Raw genomic sequence first — 11,550 nt, forward strand, 5'->3', positions numbered from 1 at the left:
CTTGCATAATGTCCAAAATCCCTCAGGAGAAATCTGAAAGGAAGTGTGATGCTGAGCAAAGCAAGCTAGGAAGCAGCAATATAAAGGAAGATTAGGACATCACACAGAAAAGCTGAAAAAACCTTGAAGACTAGAAGAGAAATGCAATTCAAAACACAGAGTGTGTGTATGAGAATTAACAAATACTACTCCTACAAAGGACAGCTTATCACTGGGAGAACACCAAACGAAGAGAGACCTGGATGCATCAAGTCAGTCACAGCATGAAGCAGACACGGGAGAGGCAGACTGGAAGCCTAAAACGCATCAAGAAAGTACCTTCAGAGACACAAAGCAGCAGCAATTTTGCATGGTGAGACCTCACCTGTAGGGCTGTGTGTCACTTCAGCCATCAAGCTCAAGAAAATGGATTTAACTGGAGCTGCTGCAAAGAATGGGTGCACAGGAATGACTTACCAGGCAGGGCAACACTGTGAAAAGAGACTTAAACAACTTATTTAGCCAAGCTAAACAAAGGCTGGAAGGAAATAAAATTCCTTCACAACATATTTATTGACAGCAAGCACCATGGAAGAAAAGTAAATACACTGAGGATAAAGGATTATACTAGTACAGAAACTAAAAACCAAGAAAAAAGAATTTTAAAAAAGCTGCACGGGCCCTGATTCCACTTAGGCTTGTAAAAAAACTCCAGTCATTAAAGCAGCAAAGCTCCAGGGCAGCTTTTCAAGCAAAACACGGAGTTGAAAGACAATAGGAACTGCACATGACAGTCAGGGCAGTTCACCAAAAATAATCAGAAATAAACACATGTACGTAACTAAGAAGGATTTCAGCTAGTACTGTAGCGATGACAACGAGACACCAGTCTTTCCTGGAAAGGAAAGCAGCCTGCCTTTGCTGCACAATGTCTCTACCTGCTTCAGAGCAAGTGGAACTGGAAGCCCCGAGGCCCCCGTGTGGCACGACCACGGGCTGCCAGCTCACAACAGGGTGGCTGCAAAGGGATACCAAGATGAAGCTATGACAGCTGTGTGGGTGCATAAGGCCTCTACAGGCACGCTGCGCAGCTCATCAGAAAACAGGACCCATCACGAGACTTCTGAACAGTCCTTTCTCTCCACCATTTCCCTCAGCAAGATTCATCACACAAAAATTAACATGAAGCTTTCATATTTGCTGTTGCTTGTGATCCAAGACAGTCATTCCTTGTATACCAACCTATTACCCTATTAAAGGAATGGCACTCTGAGGGCATTTTACTCTATTCTATTTAAGCATGAAGCAGGAAAAGAAGGGAGACTTCTATTGTAGTCTGCTCTACCTGAGCCAAGTCCCCAACAACAGAATCATCTTTTTTGTTGCCTTTGTTGTTGTTGTGAAGTTCAAAGCCTCTGGAAATAGACTGCAGTAATGGAAAGGTTGGCAGAATTAGCTAAGAATATTCCTAACGTTTACTTTATCAAAACAAAACAACCAACACCACGCAATGAAAATGGGCCACTTCATTCTATATATTTAGGCTCTGGCCCAAAACTGGAGTGAAGGCAATGTATAAATAGAGGCTTTGTCAAGAAGCAGTGTGGTGTAACCTTCAGCCACAGAGCAGCTCTGTCCCTGTCACAACAGCTTTGGCCAAGCTGACAACCAGCAGCTTCCCCAACCGTGCCTGCAGCACTGCACTGTGGAACATACACCAGTTTTAAAACTTTGAGCTTCTTTAAGGCAAGGAAGTATGTATATACGTAAGGACTGCATGTGTCAACGTGTGTCCTGGATATAAACAGAGCTGTCAGCACTAATGTAATAATTACAGTCTGGCTGCCAATCCCGAATTGTTTCAGAGCAAGACTTCCCAGGCAGGAGGCTCACTCCCAGCAGCAGGCAGGCTCATCACCTGGCTGTGCTCCATGGCCCAGCATTCAGGACAGAGGACCACCCACCACAAAAGACATACCACAGGGCTCAATCAGCATACAGCTGTGTTAAAGTATTACATATCCCATGTTTACTGCTTTTGTGATCTCTCACTCTCAGTCCTCCACTTTGATGACCACAACCTCTCTGATGCAAGGTCAAACACATATTTAAAATGACATGCAATAAATCAAGCCCTGGCTGCTGAACTAAGGCACCTATACGCTCTTGCCATACCGATCACAATTAAAGCAGCGTGTTGAACTGGTTGCAGGAAAATAGTCTTGTGCCAGTTGAAGCCTCAGGCAAGTGCAGAGCTCTGCAGGATGCTACAACATTGGCAAACATGCAGCATATAGTCACAAACTACATTCAGAGCCAGTCACACGAGTAGTGAGTTATAAACACGTATCAGAAATTTATATTTCAACAAGCTGCAGAGAGGTTTCAATTTCATAGGCAAAGATTAAGAGTTTGAAGAGCAAGGGCTGGACAGAAAACACCACAAAAACCCCAACCTTTGGACCCTTGGTACTACCTGAGGAATATGCAAGAGAGATAATTATCATATGAGAGAACCCCTGAGGTGTTTAGAGAAAGGTATGTGTTTAAGCAAGGAGGGAAAGTAGCTACCAGAGTGCCATGCTATGTTTGTTACACACTGAAATCCAAATAAACATTCAGGTTGTACCTTAACTGAAGGAGTAAGAATAAGAATAATTCAGAGAAATTTTTCCAGCAGCTGTGCACAAGATTATGGAAATTGGTTTTGGGACAGTTCAGAACAAGCCAGATTACGTAAGCAAACCTGGTTTAATCCAATACATGTTTAAATGTGCTTATATTGGTTTAAACTGCTGCGAAATTACATTAGATTGCTGGCTGCAGTTTTACAGCTGGATCAACATACTGAAATGGCTCAACCCAAGGTCAGACAAGGACCAGAGACTGCACAAGGAAGAGTGTCAGATTGGAAAACCACAGGTATGGGAGAGCAAGAGAACAGTCCTATAGCAGCGAGCAGTTCCCCAGGCTTAGGCTGCTGCAGAGCCAGTGCTTGCTACCTTCTGCTGCCCAAGCTTAACCACAGCAGGTTAAGATGCCCACAGGGCACCGCGGGCACTAAACTACTGCGCTTCTACAGCGGTCAGAATCTACAGTTAAACACCACAAGTTAACTGAGGACTGCAGCAGAGATGCTGCCAGGTACAACATGACTTCAGGGAAACCCAGGACTGCAGCGCTGTGCCTTGATTCTGACATGCAGGCAAAAGCGAGTTTTAGCCTTGAGACACTGCTCTCGTGGGCCAGCCACGGGCACAGTACTCTGAGAACAGAGCTGGCCCCACACACCCAGGCTGAATCTTCATGCTGGCCAAGGGCAGCCAGCAGACCCAAACCTTCTGGCCATCTCCCATACAAACACATTTGCAGCCCTGCCTGCCTTCCAGAAACGTTTTAAACAGTGCACTGCAAGACACCTGTTTTTGTGCTATTAGTCACTACCTTTCATTTGCAGCGGATCTCCCTCGGTTGCTGGCTTCACACATTATACAGCACACCACTTTTAGACCTAGCAGTCGTCTCCCTTACAATTTCCCATTGTGGTTTCTTCCAGTGGCGCTGAAGAACACTAGCACCAACTCTATAGCCCTACCAACTCCAGTCTCCCTAGCCTCAGTGCTGGGGCAGGAACCACTGGTGGGGGAAAAAAAACAAAGAAAAAATGGGGGGAAAAAAAAAAGAGAACAAGTGCACAAACAACTTCACATGTTAGCAATCCCCAGCTGTCACCCATCAGGGTGTGCCTGTAAGTTGTGTATCAGGCAGATAGGCACACATAGTTTTCAAAGCAATCATAGTAGAGCTGCTTAACATCTAAATCAGACAAGCAAACCAAAATAACAAAGCAAAACTAGAAGAAAAGCATTAGGCTAATTTGATGCAGGTGCCTAAAGCTGAGCCCTGGTTCAGATGCGACTAGTAGTTACAGTCACCAGGATGAAAATGCAGAAACTATCACTGCCAATAAGCATAAATACAAGGTTTTTTTCCTTTTAATACATTATTACTCTGTTATAAGAGCCACATTCTGCCAAAATTTTAATTTTACATGCACTAAGCCACTTCCCAGTATGTGGGGTGGGGGTGGGAGAGGAAGAAAGAGATCATTTGCTCCTCACTGAATACAGGATTCAGTAGAGTCAAAGCTTCACCCTCAGGACTTTGCACCTTCTCCACTGATCTCTACCCGGCTCCGACTTACGAAGCAAACCTGTAATCAGCCACACAAACAGCAAGATGCAAAGATGTTTTCGTGTCCCAGAGAAGTGTCCCTTTCCTTCTTCACGAAGTCCCCACCCCACACTTCAGCAATAGGATGGGGAACCACCATGCCAATAATAAACGTGTGGGGAGACGGCTGCTGTACGAGTTCACTGAGGGTGTACCTATAAACTTGGCATAACCCTGGTTGTTGGCCATTTTGCAGAAGCCTTGGAGCACATTCTGCTCACTACTCACAAAAGTGAATCAATGCAAAGAGGTTGTAGAGAGGCAGTCTCTTATTAACCTTGACAAACTTTGGTCAAGATTATAGAACTATTAACAAATAAAACTCCCACTGACATTAGTAAGAAAAGTCAACATTTCCTGACCAAAAGTACACTGAAACAAAACAAAACTGAGATTTACCTTCTCTTGAGCTGACTTTACAACACTAACAACTTCCTTAACTGACAGCTCAAGTGGTTCTGGTGGGTCATCTTCCTCAAATGTAAGCAACTGTGAATCCTAATTAAAAAAAAAAAAAAAAGAAGCATCATTAGGTGAAGAACCCATCACTTGAAAATGAGTGATAAAAACGCACTGCTAGTGATGTTCCTGGAAGAACTGGAGACAGAATTGCAAATCTATGTCAAAACTTGTATGTATTAATTGCATGACACCTCACTACATAATACAGGGTAGAGTCTGAAAACCTATACTTAAGACATAACTATGGGCCTAATCATAACTCATCTTTCTCTGTAGCAGAATATCAAAGCGCACAGCACAGCGCAGAGCAAAGCCCATGAGCAGTGACAGAGTTCAGTGAAACTGCTCTTCATCAGTAAGGATTAATCAGTGCTGTAGTTTTAAAGGGGACTTTTGGTTTGACCTAATAATACGGCTGCACTAGGCTATGCCAAAACTAAGAAAACACAAATATCATCTTGCAGAGGTGAGGAAATAAGTCCCCTCCCCAGTCCTTCCTTGTGTGTGACAGCAGGCAGTGATGACAGCTACTCAGTCTTCACATAGACAGCAAGGAGAAGACAGCGTATACCTGTTTTGGCAGTGAGGTCATGCTGTCAGAGGCATCAGCACACGCATTCTCCACCTGCTACCCCCATCGAGTGGTCAGCGCCGCTTCCCTCGTCACCCGAGGTTGTTTTGCACGCAGGAATTTCATTAGCTGTGTGCCGCTGACATTGTTTTGGGAGCCTGACAGTGGGAGCAACACCACGCTGCAGTGCCAGGCGGTGAACTCATGGCAAGAGGCGGCTCCAGCTGCTCCCCCGGAGAAGGGGGGGGTGTGCGTGCCCCTGTCAGAGTGGCTTTGGTCTCTGGTCAGGGACGGGAAGCTGCTGCTGGTTACTTTCTAGTTACTTTCAGATCCTAGCACCTGTGCCCAAGCTGTCTGGGCTCTCCTCTTTCACTAGCGCAAGGCAAACCTTAGTTTTTTAGCACAACTCGTGCTTTTCTCAGCTGCACTGTGCAACTTGAAAGGGCAGACAAAGTATTTTCTCTCCGCTGCCCTAACTTACGATGTGGTCTGGAGAGTTAAATTGCTTTTCTTATCTTTCACCCACACTCCCTGCCCTGCTTTTCCTTCTCCCCCAGCCTGCTCCTTGACATATAAGAAGCAAGTATGCTGGGGCCACTGGGAAAGGAACCTCCTAGACCCAGGGAGAGGGTTGCGCACAAATTCGGAGACCTGGGTACATGCTGCTTCCTGTAAAGTTTAGCCTCAGCATTTTCCACTGACACAGCAAAGGTTCAGTCCTCAGGACTAGGGAATTAGGTTGCCACGGCCTCAGCTAACCTCCTCGCATCTTAGACCCGGGCATGCCTTTACAGACTAAGGAGCAGGATGCCATGCTATGCCCTGTGCAAGAAGGGTTGGATGGGAAGGGGTGCCACGTTTTGCGGATCGTACCTGACCTGGGCAAAAGCAAGCTGACCAAAACCTGAGAAGCCCACCATCCCGCGGCTGCCTCGCAGACTCTGCCCTCAGCCTTACGCCGACACACACAGGGGTTCAGCGTGGCATCAGACAACGTGGAGGAAGCCCAGCTCTGGGATTTATTTGCCCAAGGACCGGCCGCAGGCCCCGTAGAGGCGCCCAGGCCAGGAAGTTTCCATTGTTTCCTCCTCCCCACGCCCGAACAATGTTATCGGCGGCGCAAGCCCCTGCCGGGGGCCGCGGGGGTCACGGCTTTCCTCCCTCTCCTTCCCTGCTCCCACGCGTGCGCCCGCGCTGTGCTTCTGGCCAGCTCCTTCCTGCAAATTCCTGCCAAGCAGCCACCAAACATACACATGTGTATGTACGCGCACGCACACACACACACATACATGCATGCATACGTACACGCACACACACACAGATAAGCAGGCGGAGGGGCAGCAGCGCAGCGGCAGCCGCTGTCAGCACCCCCACGTATCCCTGGAGCAAGTCCCGGTGTTCCCGCAGCTGCTCCTCGCTCGGGGCGGCGAAAGCCCGCGCCCGTCCGGGCCCCGGCCCCGGCCCCAGCCCGGCGGGACGCCCCCCGGCGCGGAGGCCGCGACCCCGGCCCGGCGGAGCCAGCGGCGTCCCGAACCCCCCGGCCGGGCCCTGCGGCGGGGCGGCCGCCCTTCCCCGTCCCCTTCGCCCCCCCCCCCGCCTCCCGCCGCCCTCACCTGCGCCCCCGGCACTCACCGCCCGCGCCGCCGCCTCGGCGCTGAGCGCCGCCACCCAGGCCCGCCGCCACTGCCGCCGCCAGCTGCCCAGCGACAGCGCCCAGGCCAGCACCGAGCCGCCCTCCTCCAGCAGTTCGTCCCGCCTCGCCGCCGGCGGCGGCAGCGGCGGAGGCGGCGGCCGGCCTCGCCGCAGGGCCAGCAGCGCGTACTGCACCAGGTAGACGGCCAGAGTGGCCAGCGCCGCCACGAAGAGGGCGACCAGCGCGCCCCAGCGCAGCTCGGCCAGCCCGCCCGCCAGCCACGCCATGGCTGACCATAATGGGAGCCGCGCAGCCGGCCCCCACCAAGGCTTGCGCGGCGGCGGCGGGGCCGCCCAACGGGAGCCGCAGCCCGCGCAGGGCCCGAGCCGGCAGCGGCGGGACGGCGTCCGGCCGCCTGCCCGGGAACGCGCCGCGCCGCCCACAGCGCAGTCACCGCCCGGCCCGCCCCCGGCGGCGGCCCGGGCCCGGCCCCGGCCCCAACCACCGCCCCGGCCCTGCGCTGCCGGCGTGGGCGGCCCAGGGGCGCGGCGGGGGGCTGGCGAGGTGCCGGCGGGGTCCCCCGGCGCGGTCCCCCGGCGCCCCGCGGCGCTGCGGGTGAGGGGAGGCCGGCGGCCCGGGGCGCGGCGGCCGCGGCAGGGAGCGGGGCGGCCGGCGGGGACGCGCGGGTTGCGGCCGGGGGGGCTCGTCTGCGCCCCGAGCCGGCGGTTCTCCCAGAAACCATTTGCGGTGCTGTGGGCAGAGCGGGACGAGGAGCGCGCTGCCGGGGGGGCGGGGAGGGGGGCTTCGCTCGAGGTGGTGGGGCGGGGGGGGGCGTTCGGGTGCCCCGGGAGGTCGCAGGTGTCGAACTAATCATTTTGGTTGGTTTTCATCCGACAAACGGTTTCCCCTTGCATCGCTGTTACTTAGTGATGTCGCCGGCACGCTAAGCAACGACTGCAAGTGAAAAATTACGAGAACAGCCCCTCACATCTTTGCCCACGACAGACGAAGGTGTTAATGCCCACCTGCGGGCAGTGGGAGTCGGTTACGAACCAGGCCTGACTTCTTCCCCCAAAAAGAAGGATCACGTCACCTTTGTGTTTAAGAGGCTGAGGCACACTCCCCTAGTTTATGTCAGAATTGCAAAGCCCAGTGGATAAAATTGGCACGCTGCCCCGCAGCAGCAAGCGAGCATTTAGTGAAGGCACCCCTGTACGTAACAGGGTAACGTTTGTGGGTCTGTGATCACCTTCGTGCTCACCCCTTCGCAGCACTGCAGGAACAGCTAAGGAGGTTACGGGGCATTTTATTTTTCCCTCTGCTTCCTATCAAAGGGCGGACCTAAGCTTCCCTTTTCTTCCTGATGCTTTATCACCTCCTCTGCAGAGGGTAACAAACTCACTGGAAGGAGAGAAAAACCAATTCTGTATTTCATTGTGAGCTGCGATCTGGAGTATGAATTCAGAACTAAGAACTTTCTACAAACCGTGTTGAATGACTGTTGTTATCAGTAGGAGGTTGGCGATAAAGGGGAGGAAATTGTCTTTTGATAGTAAATAAAATTTTCATAATCATTTATTTCTGTCACATTTATTTTTAGTAAGTTCTCGTTTGGTTTCCCGAGTGCTACCTTAGCTCATCACTATTTGTGTCCTCATTTTTATTGTGCTTTTCTTTGCTCATTTCTTTCATAGTGACTTTCTTTACCCGTGGCAGCTCCCAGCCGATGAACCTCACTTGTATTTTTGCCCGATCCTTGCGCTAAAACAACCAGTGATTAAGTCATTGAGGTTGGTAGTGAAATGTCATTGTAAGTTCTTGCTCTACTTGGGTTTAGGCTATTGCCACTGTAGCTTTAAAGGGCAGAAACATCTTTTCCTTGCTGGAAACTGGAATTCCAGACCATCAGAGTGTGTGCCATGGATCACGGGGGAATTAGGGGGGGTCCCACGGTGCCTGGCTCTGGCATAGTTCCCAAGGGAGCCATGCAGATGGCAGGTGCCGAAGTGCAGAAGCCGTGCGGGCTCACAGACCAGATGGCAAATGCTTGTTTGCTGGATGTTTTCAAGCACATTCACAGCTAGAAGCAGAGCTAAAAAGAAAAGGGAAGTGAGTGCGTTACAGAATCCCTGAATGGTTACGGTTGGAAGGCACTTCCGGAGGTCATCTGGTCCAGAACCCCTACTCAAGCGGGGCCACCCAGAGCTGGTTGCCCAGGACCGTGTCCACATAGATAGCTTTTGAATATCTCCAAGGACTCTACAGCTTCTCTGGGCAACCTGTACTAGTAGTTGGTCACCCTCATAGTGAAAAAGTATTTTTCCTTATGTTCATAGGGAACCTACTGTGTCCAGTCAGTGCCCATTGCCTCTTGTTCTGTCACTTGGACACCACTGAAAAGAGCCTGGCTCCATCTTTGTACACTCCCTTCAGATATTTATATACATTGATAAGCTTCCCCCCGTCAATTCTCTAAGCCTTTCTTCATATGAGACATGCTCCAGCCCCTTAATCATCTTAGTGGCCTTTCACTGGACTCTATCCAGTGGTGACACAGCACTCCAGCTGTGGCTGAGGAGAGGGGAAGGATCACTTCCTACAGACTGCTGGCAACATTCCACCTAATGCAGTCCAGGATGCTATTAGCCTCCTTTGCTGTAAGGGCATGTTGCTGGCTCATGTTCAATTTGCTCTTCACCAGGATCCTCAGGTCCCTTCTGCAAAGCTGCTTTCCAGCTGGTCAGCCCCCAGCATGTACTGGTGTGTGGGGTTGTTCCTCCCCAGCTGTAGGACTTTGCACTTCCCCTTGCTGAACTTTGTGAGGTTCCTGTCAGCCCAGTTCTCCAGCCTGGCAAGGTCCCTCTGGGTGACAGCACGACCCTCTGGAGTACCAGCCACCCCTCCCAGTTTTGTGTCAGCTGCAGACTTGCAGAGGGTATGCTCTGCCCCACCATCCAGATCATTAATGAAGCTGTCGAACAGGACCGAACCCAATATTGGCCCCTGGGGTACACCACTAGTTGCAGGCCTCCAACTAGACTTTGTGCTACTATCACCACTCTCTGGGTCTGGCCGTTCAGCCAGTTTTCAGTCCACCTCACTGTCTACTCATCCAGCCCATACTTGGTCAGCTTCTCCATGAGGATCTTATGGGAGACAGTGTCAAAAGTCTAGGTAGACAATGTCCATTGCTCTGCCAAGCCAGTAGTATCACCATAAAAGTTTATCAGGTTAGTCAAGCGTGACTTCCCCTTGGTGAATCCATGCTAACTACTCCTGATGACTTTCTTGTTCTTCATGTGTCTGGAAATGGTGTCCAGGATTAGCTGCTCCATCGCCTTCTCAAGGATCAAGGTGAGGCTGACTGGCTTGTAGGTTCTGGTGTCCTCCATCCTGCCTTTCTTGAAGGTAGGAGTGGTGTTTGCTTTCTCCAGTCCTTGGGCACTTCTCCCTGTCACCATGGTCATTCAAAGATGATCGAGCATGGCCTTGCAATGGCACCTGCAGCTCCCTCAGCACTTGTGGGTTCATCCCATCAGGACCCATGTCCAGTTTGCTTAATCATAGAATCATAGAATGGTTTGGGTTGGAAGGGACCTTAAATACCATCTACTTCCAACCCCCCTGCCATGGGCAGGATTAGATAGCTCAAAGCCTCATCTAACCTGGCCTTGAACACTTCTAGGGTGGGGTCATCCACAACTTAAATATTCCCTGACCTGATCATCTTCCACCAGGGCTACATCTTCTTTTCTCTAGAGTTTCACCTTGGTCTCTGGAGCCTGGGGTTCCTGAAGGGCTGTTACACCAACATTTAATACAGTATTTTAGAATATGGGGGCTAGGCCTTTTGCTGCCTGAGAAGCAATATTTGATCATTTTGTGTTATAAATACATTGCCCATGTTTGCACCCATAAACTACAAATTTGACAGGGACAGACCATGGTTTTATCTGCTGTTGTTAGTTCACTGTAAGAAGAATGAGCTACTTGAAGGTCAAAATATGTGCCTGGGACACAAAGAAATCCCACACTCCATTCACTGACCAGCTGCCTTCTGCCTGCCTGACTCCAGGAAGGAGGTTTAGAGTACACCTACGTGATACCAAGCTGCTTAGATCTCCAGAGATCCACAACTAGAGCCATATTGCTATGTTAGCACAGCTCTGTACATAGGTTAATTGACCCTGTTGAGAGACCAGATTGATTAGCCCGGCTGATTTTAAGATCCAAACCAGTATTTTTGCTGTACTAGATTGTCTGAAGATAGCTCAGGGATTTCTAATACAGCACTGCATTGTGTGGCTGACAAACCTGCCCTTAGCTTGTCCCATGTTTCAGTTCCCCATATATGCCATGTAGACAGTTTTCTTTAATTGGCAGGAATTTTGTGAGTCTAATTAGTGAACATGAAATGACAAGAGTCAAAGAATACACTGAGATATTAAGAACAGTTTTCCTTTACAGAACTTTATCAGCTATCTTGTTGCTAGAAATACTTTACATTTTTACTTTTGAAGTATAGCAAAAATATGCGGCAGCTAGTATTTAATTATTTTCCTTTTTCATGCACCTGTGAACTTGGAATAGCCCTCTCTGAACATTCAGAATCTTACCCATCAAAGCATAGCTCTGGGGATGCGATTAGTAAAGTAATTAGTTGTTCATAATT

General features: G+C 50.2%; 1 protein-coding gene across 2 annotated transcripts in view; it reads right to left on the minus strand.

Moving 5' to 3' along the window:
• Positions 1-7,302, minus strand: part of C2CD2 (C2 calcium dependent domain containing 2) — a 42,491-nt gene extending 35,189 nt beyond the window's left edge. Inside the window, exons 1-2 of one of the 2 annotated variants that reach the window (XM_074904068.1) lie at positions 6,878-7,302; positions 4,612-4,710 (exon numbers count right to left, since the gene is read on the minus strand). In XM_074904068.1, the coding sequence (XP_074760169.1) occupies positions 4,612-4,710; positions 6,878-7,165 (387 nt within the window). In that variant the 5' untranslated portion in view covers positions 7,166-7,302. Of the gene's footprint in view, positions 1-4,611; positions 4,711-6,862 lie in introns of both variants that reach the window. The other variant, XM_074904077.1, reaches the window with a different exon arrangement.
• Between the last annotated feature and the right edge of the window lie 4,248 nt (positions 7,303-11,550).

This window comes from Athene noctua, chromosome 1, assembly GCF_965140245.1.
Source record: "Athene noctua chromosome 1, bAthNoc1.hap1.1, whole genome shotgun sequence".
NCBI lineage: Eukaryota > Metazoa > Chordata > Aves > Strigiformes > Strigidae > Athene > Athene noctua.